This window comes from Gloeophyllum trabeum, assembly GCF_000344685.1.
Source record: "Gloeophyllum trabeum ATCC 11539 unplaced genomic scaffold GLOTRscaffold_00004, whole genome shotgun sequence".
NCBI lineage: Eukaryota > Fungi > Basidiomycota > Agaricomycetes > Gloeophyllales > Gloeophyllaceae > Gloeophyllum > Gloeophyllum trabeum.
Genome location: NW_006920413.1, coordinates 2,450,431 through 2,469,775, shown reverse-complemented (window position 1 = coordinate 2,469,775; position 19,345 = coordinate 2,450,431). Strand labels below are relative to the sequence as shown.

The 19,345-nt window shown below is 52.4% G+C and overlaps 5 protein-coding genes across 5 annotated transcripts; 2 read left to right on the top strand and 3 right to left on the bottom strand.

The window, feature by feature from the left end:
* Positions 1 to 1,426: 1,426 nt before the first annotated feature.
* GLOTRDRAFT_127930 (uncharacterized protein) lies at positions 1,427 to 1,881 on the bottom strand (the record flags this gene model as incomplete). Its single annotated transcript, XM_007866457.1, has 2 exons — positions 1,427 to 1,545; positions 1,593 to 1,881. 2 exons carry the CDS (start codon positions 1,879 to 1,881, stop codon positions 1,427 to 1,429), a joined length of 408 nt encoding a protein of 135 aa, XP_007864648.1.
* A 385-nt stretch (positions 1,882 to 2,266) lies between these two features.
* GLOTRDRAFT_92575 (uncharacterized protein) lies at positions 2,267 to 3,820 on the bottom strand (the record flags this gene model as incomplete). The annotated part of the gene is made up of 1 exon (XM_007866456.1): positions 2,267 to 3,820. One exon carries the CDS (start codon positions 3,818 to 3,820, stop codon positions 2,267 to 2,269), a length of 1,554 nt encoding a protein of 517 aa, XP_007864647.1.
* Positions 3,821 to 5,885: 2,065 nt separating this feature from the next.
* Positions 5,886 to 7,357, top strand: GLOTRDRAFT_115459 (uncharacterized protein). Its single transcript, XM_007866455.1, has 4 exons — positions 5,886 to 6,307; positions 6,360 to 6,670; positions 6,722 to 6,931; positions 7,001 to 7,357. Exons 1-4 carry the CDS (start codon positions 6,000 to 6,002, stop codon positions 7,189 to 7,191), a joined length of 1,020 nt encoding a protein of 339 aa, XP_007864646.1. The 5' UTR covers positions 5,886 to 5,999; the 3' UTR covers positions 7,192 to 7,357.
* A 3,220-nt stretch (positions 7,358 to 10,577) lies between these two features.
* GLOTRDRAFT_37710 (uncharacterized protein) lies at positions 10,578 to 10,970 on the top strand (the record flags this gene model as incomplete). The annotated part of the gene is made up of 2 exons (XM_007865707.1): positions 10,578 to 10,740; positions 10,789 to 10,970. 2 exons carry the CDS (start codon positions 10,578 to 10,580, stop codon positions 10,968 to 10,970), a joined length of 345 nt encoding a protein of 114 aa, XP_007863898.1.
* Positions 10,971 to 12,603: 1,633 nt separating this feature from the next.
* On the bottom strand, positions 12,604 to 19,269 carry GLOTRDRAFT_137872 (uncharacterized protein; the record flags this gene model as incomplete). The annotated part of the gene is made up of 14 exons (XM_007866454.1): positions 12,604 to 12,916; positions 12,971 to 13,188; positions 13,246 to 13,616; positions 13,670 to 13,810; positions 13,865 to 13,936; positions 13,985 to 14,236; positions 14,295 to 14,354; positions 16,390 to 16,464; positions 16,521 to 17,024; positions 17,073 to 17,424; positions 17,485 to 17,592; positions 17,650 to 17,959; positions 18,948 to 19,181; positions 19,241 to 19,269. 14 exons carry the CDS (start codon positions 19,267 to 19,269, stop codon positions 12,604 to 12,606), a joined length of 3,039 nt encoding a protein of 1,012 aa, XP_007864645.1.
* Between the last annotated feature and the right edge of the window lie 76 nt (positions 19,270 to 19,345).

Below are 19,345 nucleotides of genomic sequence, written 5' to 3'. Positions count from 1 at the left end.
GATGCTGTACAGAGGCCATATCTTTTGTACTAGGGTCTGTATTCAAGGTGGTCTGTAGTGTGTTGCAGGTGTCTTCTGATGTCCAAATGATCTCCCTTACAAGTACTATGTTGATGCCTTCTCTTACCTGGATTGGCCATTGGGAACTTTCCTTAGCCTGCTTGTGGGGGAAAGTGATATTGTAGGCTGATGAGGGATGAGAGATTGCAGTTACATGCCTGTCTGTAGTTACATTTGTGAATATATATCTGAATACTCCTCATGGTATACTGGGATATGATATGATGTGATTGCAACACAACTGCTGTCTAATATGACAGGATACTGTCTAATGGGCAATAATTATGTCTAATTAGCTAGGGGACAAACCTAACTTGTCTAATTAGATACGACTGCATAATGCAGCTAATCCTGCATGATTAGGCAGGATTAGACATAATTAGACTTATTCCGCTGGCTTTACGCTTTTCCTTCCTTATTAGGCAGGTGGCGCTCGGCGGTTTCCGGATATTTCCACGCCTCGCGCGACGCGTCGACGCGTCGCCTGTCCCGCTCGTTCCCCGGTGCTGCACCTCCCCGGGGGTGCTTTTGCTCTCCTGCAGTAGATAGAAGTTGATGTATATTACCAAAATGCGTGTAACTACAGATAATGTACTCAAAAAATCGTTCTATGTAGTCAGTTTAGCCCCCAAGAGCCGGGGAGGCATCCCGCAGGTGCAAAAGCACTCAGTTTACAGCATAAGTGCGCGAAAGCGCGGCATAAGCAGCGTAAAGCATTTATTTCGGTGGATTTACGCCGATTTACATGATTTACGGCCACGTGATGCATGGATTTACGGGCACGTCACGCCCTCCGTACAATCACATCAAGCCGCCGCCGCTTCGCGCGGCGTTCCCGAGCGCTTCTCCCCATCAAACCCCGAGAGCTTTGGCGCCCTTGTCGGGATACTCATTTCGGGACCCCAGGACGCGTGGCGTGTAATTAGAACGCGTCTGACGCGTCGAGGACCTATGTGCTCCTCCTCAAATAGCACTATTTATCGTATTTAGAGCCTTTGTATCTAGTAAGAATAATATGTACAGTATACCGCTTGTGTTCACCATGAATCTGGCACTACTCGGGACCTTTTAATGCAGTGGGACTTAGAATTTTCGCGCTCTACCCGCTACCTTGGGCCATCAGCCACCGTTGACCCCGGGTCACGGTAGGGTCGATTTACGTGGATTTACAGTACCTCACGTAAACTAAGCCAAATAACTGTACATAATTAGCTCAGGAGGGTTTTCCTGATGCACGCTCGGCGCTGACGTTGTTGCGTATGCTGTGGCCCTCATCCTTAGTGCCGTCCGCCATTGCCGAGAAAGTTATAACCACTGATAGATCGATAAGAACGACTCTAACTTTCTCTAGAAAATGGCAGCCTTTCTATCCGTAGTTGAGGACGACGAGGAAGTCTGAGGTTATGTAGAACGTCGACCCGAAGCCAATCATGTTTCGGCGCTCTTTGCCGAACTGTTGCCACAAATGCCATGCAGCGGTTTCGACTGGACAGGACTCACTGTCATGGTCACAACTGAGGGCAGTAGCATACATTGCAGAATCTGGCTGGACCTCATCTCAGGCTTAACTTTCTCTGTAGGCATACAGTTTACAACCTCCCAGTTGTCCCCCCTGTCAGTCCTGATCAAGGCTCTGACCTCCTTCTTGTCAGTCAAGTCATATGCCTTTCCGACCCTAAAGCCGCCCTTAAAGTCATCAACTTGAAACTTGAACCGTTCCGTTTTACCACCGGCGGTAACCACTCCCGAATCATCAACAGAAACCGGCAAGTCCTTGCCCGAGGAGACTGCAGTGATGGTGATATCGTCGGTGCTGATCATGATAGTTCCTTTGCCGTTGGCTATGTCGATTCGGAAGAGGGTGCAGTCAGCCTGAGTCCGCCAGAGACAAAAGAGGAGTTTCCGACGAGCTCGGGCAGTACCGGGACATGATCTCTGTTCGCTCCTCTCTACTGCAGGAGTTCGTTAGCGTTGGATGCCAGAAGTGCCAAGAGGTTCTGCGACGGTGTTGTGGCGTCCAGCGAGCCTATTGCATCGATTGCTGATAGTAACAACTACTGTATTGACCGTTTCGGTACGGGGAATCGTAAAGCTGCCGTAATCCTCTACGACTCGTGATCACTGCTGAGTGGTACTGATGAGTCTACGGATGCATCCTTACATATTCTGCCCCACCTTGAAGTTTCGCGAGGCAAGTAGTATACAACTATGTCAGATGCAACTTGACGACGTATTTTCCGAGCACCGTCAAGTCCACGCCTTGAAGCCACCTCGCTCGAATATGAAGTTGGTGTATAGGCTCGGCGTCGTCCAACCGCTCCTGCAGGTAATCGCGAAGGCAATCGAAAGGGTCGGACATACCAGGAGGTGGATCCCAGCGACGTCCCCACGATGGCTTGCTAAGCATCAAGCACATCAAGCGAGGAAGCATAACAGGACGGTACGCGTTCTGGTACCGCCTTGTCGTACTAAGCAAAGGAAGCACGTATGCAACAACGGTTGGATCGTCCGTGAGATCCAACGCTTCAACCTCTGTCATAGAATCAAGAAGACAGCAGAGATCACCTAGGGCAGAAAGATGGGGGATCTTATGTATTCTGAGAGCACGGACCGTTCTGAGCAGTAGTAGCGCACGCCCCTGTGTAATATCATACGGTGGGTGCATGTTGATGCGCACTCTAGATCCGAGGAAGGTGTTCAACGGCGGGTAACCACCCTCACCGATGTAATTCCAGGCTATGAATGAGAGAGGACAGTCACTCTCCAGTTCAACGGATAGTAGTGGTACAGTCCCGTCGCCCGTAAGGTATCGCTCCACGATCGTCATGGCAGCCTCGACCTGGTACAACTGTGCAGGCTTCGTAGGGGCCACTTCGATATCCAGGCGTACTGGGCGGCGGATCCTCAGGCAAGACATTAGGTTGACACAAGCCATCAGGTCATTGGTCTGGACAGCCAGTTCTTCCAGGAAGTCGAGCGGTACGGCTGTGATCTCGTCCTCTGAGCCCTCCAGCGTTGTTTCTACGTCGCAGAAGATGAGTCGTTCGAGTAAGCCTACGTCGGCTAAGGCGGTGGCAAGTCTATTGATGTCGATCCGCATCGTCGATATTTCGAGTGACTGGAGTCTCGCAAATACAGAGGCGCTGAGACAGATAAGATCCTTCCGTATGGTGAGGTGATATAGATAAGGAGCGTGCTTTCGAAAGAGAGTATCCGCGTCGGCAAGCCCCTTGACGATCTTGGGTTCAGCCAGTTCAAGGGATTCCAGTATCGGAACAGGGGGCAGGGAAAGGCCACATAGCGGAAGTAGTCTTCGCAGTGGGATATCGAGTTTGAGGGAGACGGCTTGGTCAAGATGCGCCAACTTCACTTTAATAGCGGCATTTAACAGCCAAGGTTGTATGGAATCCGGCTGGTCCAGAGTGAGATGCAGGCCACGACCGCGACTACGCTCGATTATGAGCTCCACTAATTCAGGGTGGGAAGTAGATGGCTTCGTCCAGAGCCTTCTTTTGCCAATAGCGACTGCACGCCAGTGATGGCAAACATGAGTAAAGGGAATGAGGACGTCGCTGTAGTCGTCTCCTTGCACGAGCTGGAATATCTCGGCCAGAGTTTCCTTGGTCAGTCTGTTAGGGCCACATTGCGAATTTCGCTCGACGAGGGTTCCTGCCTGGAGTCGTAAAAACTCCTTCTCCTTCTTGCGTTTCCATATAGCGACTTGATTGTCCAAAGGTTCCTCATCCGAATCGGTGTCCATAAAAGTAGACGCGTAGAGCAAAGGGTCTAAGGACGTGGGTCTTCACGAGATGCGGTGGTTTAATATTGGGGGTGTGAAGTAGCGGACACCAGTGTCGAAATCAAGGAAAAGTGAGAAGCAGAAAACGCGGAGCTGCATATTATGCCTCTCACCGTTGGGTATAGCTGAGCACTGGCGCAGATGCAAGGAAGCGGGCGTGTCGACGTGGCCCTTGGTAAAGTTGTGGTTGGAGAATGTGGCTTGTTGACTTGTTTGTCGCCGCGTGCTTTTCAGCCACGCTCACGTGAAGTGGGTCCACAGCGTGGCGCACAGGATAAATCCATCCTAATTATTGTACCCGGATTTCAGGACCAATGTCCGTTACGACGGAATTGCAGACGTCGCTCAGCGTTCATCGGAGAATACTACCTATCACTGTCTTGTATCAATTACAGCAGCGCGGACGACAAATTTGACAGATTTCGTTAGCCAAGCTGTGTGGCGGCTCTGTCATTCCCCAAGGCAGTGGACGATAAGGCGGTAGGGCCGTGCGAGCACGGCAGAGCCCGCTACCGTAGATATAGATGATATTTGGTAGGAAGCTGAACACTTTACATCCTGAGCAGCATCATATATATCTATTTTGCGAAAGCAGCTGTGTTCCAGCAATTATTTCTGACTGAGCATTCAACTCAATGGCCTGGGGTCCTGAGAGATGTCCACTCATCCCTCCCTCAGGTTTCGAGAATACAAGTTACATATGCAAAACAACTGACATTCAGAGTATTCTGATTTCACCTTGAGACTGCAAGGTCCAAGGCCCCAAGCAAGGTCAGTTCTGTCTCTGAGTCCCTTGACAATCATCCACCACCTTGGCTATAAAGGGGAAGAGAAAGGACACGTGGCACGACTATCGGGGTCCTTTAAGGACCCCACCTTTGATTGGTCCAAAGCCCTGTCCCGCTCTTGCCGTTCACCATATACGGTTAAGCGCCAAATAATGTCAAATAAATCGCGTAGATCTTGAAACGATCGCAGGAAACCTGCGAACGGCCGGGGGGTCCAAGACCCACTACCTACGGTAGCGGGAATAGACGCCACGCCAATCCTCAACATGGGACGAGTACCGTGAACTGTAAGAAATAGTGCACGCGCAATGAAATCCCTCCGTGGGATGGTTCCCTCTTGTACAAGAGTCGATATTCCCTGTAGGCATTACGGGAGGTCTGCTGACAACATTACCCAGGCAGGCACCTTGTGTCGGGCGGTCTGTTTGAACTCTGCACGTCAGCGTATCCAGCAACGTCCGTCAGATCCCGAAGCTTGTCGGCGGAGACAGAACCGGCGCAGCGGACGGCAAACCAGATATGCGGACAGAGACAGCGCATTCCAGCGGGGTTAATTAGGTGGGTGAGATGGTGAAAGATAGACGGCTTGAGTACAACAGTATCGCATCCGGATAAGCGGCGCTGGTAATGATGCCAGTATCAGTCGCATCGGTTTCGACAAACCTTGGGAGTCCAGGCCGAGCGACGAGACAGCCAATACAATGCCCTCCTTCAGCGGTAGAAAGATAGCTGTATCCTCTTGCAACTATATCTTGCGATAGAGTTTGCTCCATTCATTCAGGGCGGGAGAGACCCCTTCATCTCGGTAGATCCAGCCATTAGCAAGAGGCTTAGTAGAAACGGATTGAATAATGATGGAAGCGTGGTGTACAGCCAGCATCGTATGTCGAGAGGCCATAACCATAGCAGTTGGTAGATCAAGCGCTATGATCTCTGCGCCACGGTTGCATAGCATTCAGCTTGACCCGAACAAACCGAGAAGGACGGGCGGCCCATGATGTTTTAGTAGAGATACTTAGCATCAGGCCCGTGCAGATCCATATGTTTCGAGAGGGCTTCACGGAGAGAGTAAGGACCGAAACGCTAAACAGCGTGTGGGTTCATGGAAGAAAGACAAATCAGGAAGAGGTCAATTGCGACATGTGCCCGAAACGGTCTACGCGATGTTAGGATGGTGGGATGATGAGATAAGGCCTGTGCCTATTGGAGTGATTGATAGCTGATCGCGACTTCGGTGGCGGTGATGCAAGCAGCGTTCTGAGACCTCCCATCCATCGCTACATAAACCGGCCTTAACCCCTTGCAAGCAATCACACCTCCTGCCCTTTTCTCTCTCTTCGACGTCGGACACGATGAGCTCTGCTGCTGCAATCCCGAAGTCCCCCCCGTCGCCCGGTGTCGGCGCGCGTCGCAAAGGGCCGAAGACGCTCCCCAAACTCCCCCTCTCTGCATTCTCGCCGCCAAACTCTGGCACGTCGGAGAAGTTCCCCTTGCCGCCGAGTCCGAGTGCGGTGCACCCTGAGACTATCGTGGATGCTGAGATCGTTGACGTGAGCGCATGGAAGAAAGATAGCGGTGAGGAGCTGGGTGGTAAGATAAGCGGACTCGTGCTATCCCTGAAGGATAAGGGGAGTGAAGAGGCGGAGAAGATTGTTGACCAGTACGAATATTTTCCATCTAATATGCTGCCCTGAGCGAATATATTCGGATAGACTGGAGACTACTGTGGAAGGCATCCCGGTCATCGCCGCCCTAGTTCCGTTCACCCTCGAAGATGGCGTCCCAGCGAGCGCACCATCCTACCTCACAAAACCGAGCAAGGTCCCCGTCGCACTGTCCACATCCTTCTCCACCCCCACCGCGCACTGCGTGTCCGCGCTATCCTGGGCGCTCAGCCAAGATCGCGTCGTCGACATCAGCGTCCAGACGGACCTGCAGAACGGCGAGGCCGGCTGGGAGACTCTCGAGGACTTCATGACGAAGTCAACGGCAGAGCTCGTCGGCAAGGGCACTATTGTATTGTGTAAGTGTGTTGTCTTTCCGTGGCGTCACTCCGTCTGACGCTGGGTACTAGCCAATATCCTCCCCCCGCCACTTGACCTCTCGTTACCGCTTGTGAAGCTCCTCACACACTACACATATCGTGCATTCCAGTCGCACACTGCCGCGATCTCGCTGTTTCCGAACGTATACGTGAAGTACCTCCCGCCAGCTTGGGAAACCGATGCAAAGTCTCTTGACGATGCGCAGCTGAAGGAGTGGAAGCGCCGTATTAAGATGTATCGTGAGTAGCATCGACACATATCCTGCGTTACTTAGCCATTGATGGTTATTCCGCTGCGTTCTCTTCTAGTCGGCCACGCCATCGAGGCCTTCGGCCAAGAACGTATAATATTCGGCTCCTCCCCAGCGCACCCGTCTCTGCCGTCCGGGACGTGGTACGAGCTGGCTAGGGAGTCCCTGGCTGAGCTGGGTATTGAGCAGGAAGGCATCGACGCAGTGTTCGGCGCCAATGCCAAGAAAGTGTATGGTGGATCTTCGTGATCTCGTGGAGTTGTCTGCGAGGTTGAAAATAGTATGAAGTTAGTGTACTGTATTCTGTTCGGTGTCTGGGTGCGTTTTCTCTGCTGATTGGTTTGGTAGTGTAACCAAGGCATGGTAACATATATCGTAAAGCTCGATATATGGGTAGAGATGCGAAGTATTCGAGTGCCTGAACTGACTGAGATATTTTGACAGTGATTTATGGTACGTCTGTCAACGTCAGTGGCTGCCAGTAAGGATCGCAGGGCGCCTAGATACCGGCGACTCGCAAGTCACCGAGGCTGCGATTGAGCCGCACTGGTCCCACAGTGAAAGATACAGTGCTGTAGCCCGAGTATAAAGCTTTGGCCTATTCTACCCCTAGATGATGATTGTCTGGGGACGGCTGGTCTGTAACTTGTTCTGTGCATCGTTGACACCTACGTGGGCTCGGGTCCCCGACTCCCACGGTAGTTGGGAGGAGGGTTCTGTCGGGAAGAAATGGTCGCTCCACCATACAACTCGCTCTCGCCGTGAGAACCTCATGTAAGCAACGTCCCGACCGGACCGACGCCACTTTCGTTTCGACTTGAAGACAACTGCCCACACACACCTGACGTGAAAGGTCAAAGTGATGCAGTGCATTCAATAAAAGGATGCATTGACACAAGCGAGGCTGACAAATGTGACTAGTATCTCTGAGCGGGAACTGGGAGGAAGCCCCTTTAAATACTGATGTAGATATAAGACAGGACTTTATCGATACTGTGTATGTGTCCGTACGCGTCAAGACTGGCATTCCGCAACTTGACCAGACAGTAGTACTGGAATACTTGATGGTTTCTGACTGGAGTCGGGGATTGGTGCTTGCGCCGCTACGATTAGGGGTTCACTGCACCTCCGATTCGCAGTAGGGTTGTTCTTCGTGCACATGGGGAGACATTCCCCCTCCACAATAGTGACACATCACAGCAGTGATGATAACTGGGACAGGCTCGCTACAACTGAGATGCATTCGCAACATCTGCATCACCAGGCCTTGGAGTAGAAATTTGGATCAATGTCGTAGAATGTAGTACAGCGGAAAGGTGGACCAGCATATGCTTAACGCCTTGAAAAACATCTACGAGATACGGGATCGAACGCGATATGAGAGCAAGAAGAGGATGCCAGTAGCCCATTCCACGGTGCCTCAATACCTATTGAGTCAAACCTGGTGCGGCGGGCGTGCCTGCGAGTTGCGACATAAGGAGGAAAGAGAAGCACGGATGTTATGTATGGGAAGAACATACCTCATTGTGGGCGTCCATCACAGATGCATCATTGCCGGCGTAAGAGCGTTGCGCCCACATGTCGCGCTCAAGATGGCTACCTCCCTATATACCAATGGTGCCAGGTCTGATGCATCCTCAGTAAATTAAAGTATAAACCCAATATTAAAAAAAGACAGGTGTTGGGTGACCACCAGTACACATCATAAAGGCATAAGACCCACCTCCTCGATTCCTCGATGCTTCTCTAATTTAACCCACCATTTGTGGGCGTTTGTGGGCGACAGAGTTCGGAGGCTTTGGATGAGAAGAACGTCACGTGGGAGAAACGCGTTACGCGTGACGACGCGGTGTTGTCCGAATGTTCTGCAGCTATACTCTCAGCACGCTGTTACTCACTTATGCAGCAGGCAAGGACCCACAGACCTATCTTCTGACCAAAACACATCTACTGCTTTGACATATTATGTTACCGGTTTTTTCTGTCAGGATCGCAACATTCCGAGACCTCTTTGCCGCCACAAACAGCCACGCTTCATCACGAATACCTCTTGATCTGTACTTGTCCTCTGCTCGGACTGTGTGCGTACGTGTATCCCATACCCGCCTGAGGTTGCGCAAGTGGGTGCTATATGGCCAGGATTGGTGAAATGGACAGTGACGATGACGGAGAAATCGGGAGGGGAAGGCAGAGCCGCGGTGCGGAATCAACCTCGTGAGTATGTCTGAACATGCATAACAAAGTTCTGTCCATGATATACCCAATGGCTGGTTTCAGAAGCAGCCGAGAGTCTTCTCCTGTGAGTACTGACCCTACCTATCCGGCACTTCCCTATGACTTATAGCCACACCGCATGAAATCCCACATGCATACCTCTCGTTCATCGTTTACTATGGGAAAGAGCAACACAAAGCGCCGGAAGCGCCCGTTAACGCCGGCCTCGGACGATGACAGCGTCGTTATACCAGAGGATCCCACCGCGTCGCCCCCTCCCAGTCAGGTGCAGCCGCTCATACGCCAGGCCGTCGGTTTTGGCTCGGCGCTCGGTCAGAGCTCTGCTGACATTCCCATGTACCAAGCTACTGCCCCCGAGCAGCCTCTACCTGCAGACCGATACCTACCTGGACAGGCCATCGGGCTATCAACCCCTTCCAATGCTCCTGTTGATAACAGACGTGAAGACCGAGTGCGCGAACATGATGCTGCAGGAGACCAACAATTCCGATTTTCCGCCTATCAACCGCCGGCAACTGCGACAGGCACTGTCCCCTCGACTTCTTCCAAGGGCAAAGGCAAGGCGAAAGCTTCGACCGGGCGGAAGAAGAAACGGTTGGATGAGCAATATGCTGGTCAGGTGGATAAGTTTCGAGTCAGCTATAATATGGGATACACTCTCCCATCCCAGGCGCAGCGAAACTATGCAGGCACCACCTCTCCTCACCCCACGACTACGACCATGGACACCCGTTCCGCTCGCGGGTCCCCTGCGCCCACTATCATCAAAGATTATTCCTTGTACTTCGATGCTCCCCCAGGTACTCATACGCTACAGGTATCGGGTCCCTCGACGTCAGGACAGCGTTCGCTCACATCATCTTCCTCGAAATCATCCACCCCAGCACCCTCATCGAGCAAAGGAAAAGGGAAGGCAAAGGCTGAGACGAAGGCTGCATCCAAGGCTTCACATGGCGAGTCGTCTAATTCGAGATCTGGCAAGCCATCCGCAGGGCAGACCTCCACCGATTCCGCTACTCATGTCTCAAACTCTGACGCCTCAAATTTTGAGCACTCCAACAACTTTGGGTATGGCAATGACCAACAGCGAGCTTCCAGTCTCAATTTACACGTTGCGTCTCCCATCAGTCACCCGTCCCATACCAGCCCAAGAGCATCATCGCCTATCCAGCAAAACACCGGTTATGGGCGTAGACAGATGTCACCTTCGGCTAGTGGTACAGGGTCGGCCTCTTTGAGAGCATCCACATCTTCTAGTGAGTACAGCTCTCTCGAATACGTCTACTACTCTGACCAAGGACCTCGTCCTGATCATGGCAGAAGAACCCATGGGATCACATCGCAAGTCTCCGAAACAGCAGCAGCAGCAACCGTCTGCATCATATCCGGGCGCGATGCGAATGGTGACACTCCTCATCGAGGATCTCCGCAGCGGCCATCGGGACCCGCAGATCGCGGAAGTGCAGGTTCATCTGCGACCACATGACGATCCCGAGCACGGTTTCTGGGCCAACGCCAGGGAGATCTCGGAGCAGCTGCAAGCTGGGCCATCCAGGATCGACGGTGCGTGCCCATGACAAGCCGGGTCCGGCGCAGTCTGACTGTCTACAGGGCCGGCGAGGGTGTTCTCTCTTCGCGGGAAATATCGGCAGTTCTTCCTGCGGGTGTCCCCTGATAACCAAGATCTTATGGCTTCTGCGAACCTGGCTGTAGAAAAGGATAGATCCTTGGAGGTCTTCGTAGAAGACGTGAGTCTACAGAGCACTATTTGTTTTGCGAATGATTGGGATTAAGTCGGTCGTGTAGCTTCCGCGAAACGACGGCCACGTGCTGCCTCCCCCTGTCGTGGGCCGTGATCCAGACACGGACGAAGAAATGCAGTCCATGAGTACTACACGGTCCACCGGACAGCCTTCCCCCGCTATACCACCATACATTCCTCCATCCAGCCTCCCTCCCAAACGCAGGCGTGGGATGTCCAACAGCTCATATGCTTCCACCGTCCAGCAACAATCACCGTACACATATACACCAACGATGTCCGTCATGTCCCCTCAATATAGTGGACGTTCGCCATCTCCTACGTCCTATCGGTCACCCCCAGCGGGCTCTCCTAGTAAGAAATCAAATGCGTCGAGTTATGTTCAGTGGGACTGGTCCAGCTCCGCGTATGGCCAGCATCCACCACCAACTCATCAGCAGCCTGCCTCCAATGGACCGGATGCGGCGAGCGGATCGTCGTCTCATCAGCCGCCGACTCGCAATGAGATTAACGACGCCATCGTCGCGTGGGTGAAACCCCAGATCGAGGAGCATTCAGAATGGATGGCGTACATGAAGTCCAAAGCATTCCCTCTCACTGCCTCTGTGGCTATTTCTCAGTACCGTTTCGTACAAGGAAGGGTAGAGTTCTTCCATGGTTCTACGACACCACCAGATCTGCCGGTTGCTCCAAAACAGAGGATTGGCAAGGTTGGTTCAGGTTTCAGTGCTGTATTTCTTGTCCCCGCGTTGAATTGCACGTTGCCTTCCAGCCTCACGTTCTCAAGGCCATGAACTTAACCACCCAATGGGGCGCTGAATGTTCCGAGACCCTGAGATTAGTGGACATGTACGGGCCTAAAGGATCAAGATACCCGGATTCTAGAGTAGTGGATATCCTGCAGGAAGATCCGAAGAAAGGTCCACTCCCTCCGGGCAGTGCTCCAAAAAGGCTGTTGAACCTCTTGCGGGAAATCCACAACGACTGGATCACTGATCATCCGGAGGATGCTGACTGACCTTCGCTGTTGGGCGAGTTGCCTGGTCTGGCATTTACGCCTCACCAGCCCTTCGGAGGGGCTCGGTCTGAGGCACCTTATGTCTCTCTGCACCATTGATGAAGACGGGCTCCCGAGCTCCCGACGGCTGTAAGACGAAATTTGGCGTCTATCGAATTCGCGATCAATGTCGGAATATTGCTGACATACCCGCGATCGGCACGCCTTTGCGGGCGCCGTGTGCGGCCACAGTGAAGTCTCCCTGATCACCGGGGAGAACTTAGGCATGCCTACGAGACTGACAATCGATGAATGCTTGGACAGCGCTTGTAGGTCTCGTGCTGCAATCTGCGTCGGTGGCTTCTCGTCATGCCCGTTTGGTGGTTTTCTTCAGGATCAGGCACCAAGCAACTCAAATCTGCTGCAATCCTTGTTCTAAGTTTCGGTCCACCTAGGATATCTGCTGCAGTCGACCTTAGTGGGTACCATGGTAGACACGTTGTGGCCAAGGGCTCTGCAGCCTTCTCCCCTGGCACTAAGGGGATCTGAATGAGATAATTCAAGGAGGTGTGTATCTGAAAGAGCGATATGTATATGACAGGTATTTAAACGAGTAGTATTTAATTCCGTCCGAGGTTCAGACATTCGCGCATGTGGGGGAGGACGATCAGAACAGTTGCCCGTTTAGGGCAACCCATGCTTGTCTAGACTCCAGATCCAATCCTTCCGTGGTATTCTCTGCTGCACTAGCATTCCAAGATACGAAAGGCAACTGATTCACCTGGCAGACGGTACGATCGTTGTCCGGCGCCTTGCCATATAGCATGTACGACTGGACAATTGGCAAAGTGCAGAAGGACATCTGGCTCATGGCCGTATGTCCGAAGCCGCCAGGCTGCTCCAGCAACCTAGCATTATTACCGAGACGCTGAGCTGCCCGTTCGGCGTTGGTGGAAGGAGTCACGGGGTCGTTCCCTTGACTGCCACATATGAGTATGGTGACAGCGACCCCATAGTGTAGAGGGGGAGCTCACGTAAAGATGAGGATGGGCGTCTTCAATATGCCATCGGGTAAACCAATAGAACCGTTGTAACGACTCTGACTGTAATAAATGCTTGGCCAGTACTGACAGAGATGGGCAGTGTATCCCAGCTCTCCAATCTGGGGCGAGTTCTGCTGTAAAGCCTGAATTATCTTGTCCGATTCTTGCTGCACTGAAGGAGATGGGTCCAGCTGACGCGCGTCATTGCACTGTCCAAGAAAGCGGGTAATTAGTGCCGACCACCAAGACCTCCAGGCCCTGCTTACAGCAATCACAGCATTGGCGTACGCAGAGAGGTCTGGCTTGGTCTTGTCGTTAGCGTCAATGGGTGGAAGGATAGCTTGGACCAAAGGAGTATAATTCCCTGTGAACACCTGATCCAGAGTGGATGCGAGGTCCGGCCAGTCGATAATGCTGTACATGCCGTTCTGAAGTACACCTCGCAGGAGGCTGGCGTCTGCCACTGCGGGATAGCCGACATCAGCCACGGACACAGGTGAGGCATATAGAGAGTCCAGAGTGGCATTAATCTTCGCTATGATGCCACTTGACGTCAGTTTAGACAGTGGGCATGCAGCTCCAGCCGCAGCACAACTATCCGCAAATCCCTGCAGGACATCGCCGATTTCGGTCGTTGCTGAGGTGCTACGTGAGCCGTGTGTCGCAGCAGAGTATTACAGACTTGCTCACTTGACGGGGTTTCAGAGAGAGGATCATTTGCCCAGAGCTGGGAATCCACGACGCCATCGATGATGATGCGACCCAATCGCTCAGGAGGGAGTATTTGTACCATGTACTGTCCGATGATAGTGCCGTAAGACCATCCCCAGTCTATATATGCTAGATGACGCCACGGAAGATTTCAAGGAAGGGCCGAGTACTGACAGTTTATGAGGGCGTTCTCTCCATCAAAGGCCTTCACCATAGTATCAATATCATGTACGACAGCCTCGGTTCCTGCTTCTGTGAGTACTGCGCCTTCACCAACACAGCTATACAACGTACCCATAAACTTGAGGACGTCTCCGGTTCTCTGGTAGCACTGTGCAGACAAGGAAGAGATATTGGATGATACTAGTCCTAATTGCCTTGTCAGGTCTTCTCCTACATAGGCGCTAATATTGGATGGCAAGTTGAGACCGAAGTTCCGCGTGGCTCGGGAGAACATTTCTTGGTCGTAAAGGCTATCGAAGCAAGAGATGTAAGGCTCAGATTGCTTCACACCGCGCGGATCGAATCCGATTATATCATACTGTCCTTCGATGTACCTGGTGAGCAACCAAGTACAGGTAAGCCGGGCGAGAAAGCAATATACCCTTTAGAACAGCCGACAGACTCTGCCCCGCCTCAAAGCTGAGACCTGAGCCGGAGCCGCCTGAGGGAAGGGTTAGCGAACATGGAGTAGAGAACAAGCCTGGATATTAGACTACCAGGTCCTCCAGGATTGAGGAAGATGCTACCAAGTCTACAACATGTCATTCATGGCGACAATAGTGCAATTGGCGAAGGGCAACTCGCCTAGTTGCATTGGTCGCGGGTAATCGAGAAACGAATATCTTCATGGTCCTCGGGTCGCTTACATTATTATAATCCCAGGGGACGGATACATTAGCACAAAGGAAGCCTTCTGGGCCGGTATTACAGGGACCCCACTGCACGTCGCCGCTGTTTGAACTCGTGAGCGTCAAGTCCTCCGTTGCAACACGCGCATAAGCGTACGACAGTCTTGGATCCGATGCACTTCCAGCGACTGTAACCGACAAGAAAGCGAGAGCGTAAACCAACCTGAGGAGGTTGGGAAATAATGACATTCTTCCACATGTGAGCTGCCACACGTAGTATCCGTTAAATATCTGGGGAGAATAAAGTTTGTCGCGATGATATCGGACAGAAGCAACCTGACTGTCGATACTACAGGGCCTGCCAATTGGATGTCGTGACACTAGGATGCGATCGAGGAGTAGTGAGATATTCAATCAATGTGCCCTGCGAAATCGAAGCTGTACATTACATTGCGTACGTACATCTTGGCTGACTGCAGTATATGCCAGGTGACTCGAAGTCGCCTCGATTTCCTCTTGTTTTTCCGGCGCACTCCAAGAAAAATCCCAAGCTTAATCAGTAAGAGCTCAAACGCAAGACTTGGAAGTGTCCACTCATCGTCTCTCTCGTCTCCGCGAGGGCGACAGGTAATCTTGAAATCTCTGAGACAACTCTTCTCAGTGCTGTATCTAGGGTAATGATTGGCGTGCAGCCGCCATGGGGACATAGCAACACGGTCTTCAAAGCCTGCCCGACCTTGACGCCCACCACTGCCCATCAGCGCTCGCCAGCTTCGATCCAGCAGTGGACGTGGATCCATGGAGGGGATTCTGTTACAATGATAACATGGATTGACCCAGAATATGCTCAGTGCACGCGCACTTCATTGAGCACGCCAGGGAATGTTGAGAGCTCGAGGATCCAAGAGGGGGCAAAGATCCGGATCTCTGACACGGACACCATCAGTAGGCCCCTCTTCAGTGTCTGGGGTCCCAAATCGCGTTAAAAACGGTCATTCTGCGTCTTAGACGTTTCCCTCATTCGATATCATATATAATGCTGCAGGAGGAGTCCTCTCATGTAAAATATGCCATAGCACCAAAAAAACCGCCAGAAAATACCGAGAATTAGTGAATAGAAATCTCACCGACCATCCATCGGGTCACGTGACAGAAGCGTCCGCGCGATATTGGACTCCGCGCGTACTCTTTCACATATCCGCGTACTTTACCCTCTCAGCGAAACCGGTCGGCGATACTGGCGATTATCTAGGCCGCTGCTACATGAGCTTTGCAAGCGAGACCTTCAGCAGCAGTCCAATGATTCTATTACATGCAGTATAATGGTATGACGGTTCATTTGCACTTTTATTGCCATGCACGTATATAGAGCTCCATATATATATCACTGCATTTTTGCACACATAATGCCAGAACACAGCATACCTATGAGACGTGCCATATATATATATTTTGAAGCCAGAGTAATCCATGTATAAAAACAAGTTCCACTACATATTCACAACAAGTAGCCAAGCATGGCCATGGTCGTGGCCATGGTCATGTTCGTACCGAAGGTAGTACAATCACCGAAGTCTAGTGAACGCACCAGCCCACCGGCATTTGCAAGCAGCCTACACTCCCATACAACACGAATACTTGCTTCAGGCATTGGTACTTTACATAAAAGATACCATAGGAAACAATGCGGTCACGCCCATGGGCTTCGCTTGGGCTTGCCCGGCGATTGGAAACCCGTACCATCTGCTTCCAGACCTCGAGCAGATCCAAAGGTTGTACCACTCCCTCCACTCCCAGACGCATTGTCAACAAACCCTCCCGCAATGCCAGAAGGTCCGGCTTGCATACCAAACGAGAAATCTCCCCAACCGTTGTCAAACAGACCTGGAGCAGGCATCAGTGGGTCGGCCACAGAAGTCTTCACTGTTGAGAGAAATATTAGGCTGGCATTTCCTCATCGGCTAACTTCCACAGCTCACCTTGCGGAGACCCAAGTACGTCCTTTGCCTTCTTGGCTGGCCCCTTGACCCACTCAATGTCAGAGTCACTATCATCCAGCGTTAGCCGTTTATAGCCAGCAGGTTTCACCCTCTCAGTCGTAGCCAGTTCCTTCCCCTTGCCATACCGCTGTACTGACTGATGACCAGGACCTGCCACCTCGCCGTTTCCATGATCCTCCCCTCCGTCATCTCCCTCATCAGAAGAGCCTGAAGGCTCACTGGGCGTGAGTACAGAGAGTTTGCCTCCTCGTCCAGAGATGACCCTGCTCTTGCCCTTGTAGGCTGGCCTAGGCTGGGGTCGGGGGGGAGGTGTGGGATCAAGACCGGTCTGTCCATCATCCGAGACACCAAGTAGCTCTTCATCTGTAGTGGGATCGCCTAGGTCTTCAGTGGGTGACATTGGCTCAGTATGGCCCTGGCGGGCTTGCTCTGTGGCCAGTTCCCAGTTCTCGTATACCTGTTTGGGGAGGGGTTTCTTGGTGGCTAAAAAATGTTGAGCAGTAGCAGCTAAGGATGCGTACAGCTACGCACTGAAGTACAATTTCATATCCTCCGGACTCCTCCCAACACCCCTGACTTTATGCAAATCGGTGCCAGTCACCTCCGACTTACAAACGGCAATCAGGCGCTGCCTGTTCCTGGTCAAAAGCGCCCAGTGGTAGCAGCCTTCCTCAGGGGAACCATAGCGGGCATCCATGTAAGCAAAGACCTCAGGGAAAAGATCGTGCAGCCAGTTGTCGATTGCTTGCATGCTCCACTCCTTGTAGAACTGGAATACGCCCTCAGTGAACAACCTAGATTCCCTATAACCTTTCTCGCCATGCTTGCCGCCCTCAATGTCATTGGGAGTAGGGGTCCGATCACGTTTAAGCTTCCCATTGGACTGTTGTAGAGTAGCTTGGTGAATATTTTAAGAGCGAAGGTACAAAAGGTAGATGCCTACCTTCAACCCGTACGGAACCATGACAACACCACCGACAGTGACACCCTTCATGGCTGAGGTCTTCTTAGTCTTGAACTCCGGCTTGGACTTGGACTTGGAGATGGAAGGCTAATTTAGAACCAGCACTCAGAGGTTATTCGTCTGGGAGAGGCGCGGATACATCACCTTGAAGCGTGTTTTGCCTCCCCGTCCCTTCACCAATGCTCGTCCGTCATCCTCATCATCCTGGACAGCCCTTAGCCCTGCGACAGCCTCCTTCCTTGCATTCTCTTCACTGGTCTTCTCCGGCATCTGGAGTCGCTTGAAGCCATTGGAATACGTGTCGACAATAGAGTACATTAAGGAGTCACGACCAGACTTAGCAGGAGCTCTTGCACTTGATCCATCCTCTGCAGCGTGGAGGCTGGCATTGTGGCCGCATTCGCATACCTTCTTCTTTTTCTTCTTCTTTCGCTTCTTCTTGTCGTTCCCGGTGCTGTGGTCGGACCAGCCCACGTCAGTGTCTGAAGAAGAAGATTCCTCCAGAACAAAACGCTGGCAACGACATGGCTGGCTATCATTGCCTAAGCCATTGCAGTAGGGCATCCTAGAGCACCAGTGAAGACAGTACGGCGGAGGGAGCCAGAGCGATTTGGGAGAAGCTTCCTGAGATTTGAGGAGAGAGCAGGGGGCGGATGCCGCCACAGGCAGTGGCTTAGCCAGATCAGATCTTGAAGGCAGAAGATTTAGGACCTGTCATCCATATTGCTAGCCGTGTGCTCATCGGCAGCCATCCTCGGCTTTCTCATTCTGCTGTACGGCTCAGAGGAATAGTAGGCATGGGCACGAAGCTCTAGTATTTCCATAGGTTTCAATCTTGACCAACATCGGCGGGCCATTCCCTCATTCCGACACCCCTTCCCATTCATTCATGCATAGATACCGTCCACCAGGTTGAACTCCAAGCAGCCTCCGCCATCTCTGCCGTGGCACCGTCTCAGGCCGGACACGAGAGCATCGGAATGGCGGGGAGCGACCGGCAACTGCGCATCTCAACTTTACCCGCCGCGCATTCCCGAGGGAACATGGTCAGCGTCTTCGGCGGTCATCCGCATTGCCCACACCTGGAGGAGGAACGTACGCAGGTGCAGCACCACGACTGTCGCGCGGTGCCCCATCTCGCACATTGTATCGCGTGGGGCTCCATTGTGTTGTCTGCATGATCATGCGATCTAAAGTGAATACGGAGAAAGGGAAAACCCTGTGGAAAACACTGACCAGTAGTGGGAGTATAGCCTGGCTGTGTGATATGCATAACGTCATTGAGGAAGCTAGGAAGTGAATGTAGAAATGAGAAACAGAAGTAATCTGATGAGGAGGGAGAGCGGAGACGTACAAATGTAGTCCGCCAACGTGTCCTGAGCGTACATTACGCCCGAGCACTCGAGTTTGTGTTGCGCACACACGAAGAAGTATGCGCGCACGGTGGCGAAGGGGCCGCGTTCGCGGGAGAGGTGGGCGCGCGCGTCGAGGTAGAACACGGGTCCGCTCCACCTGCAGTCGCACGTCCTCGCGTGTTCGCATTGCGCACACGCTGCGCGCGCGGTGAGGAAGGGGCCGCGTTCGCGGGAGAGGTGGGCGCGCGCGACGAGGTAGAACACGGGGCCGCGGGACCAAGACGACGGTGCCCATACGTGTTGCTGAGTAGCTCAGCATATCTAGAAGTAACCATGAGATGTCAGATGTCAATCTGTTAACTGTGTAATGCAAGACGCACCGAGCCTCCCCACCCATAGCCCAAGCCATCCTGAGCCAAAGCTAGCGTGAGGCCGCCAACGTTGACGCCGCGTCGTTAATGTTGGTAAACGCGGCAGATGCAGAC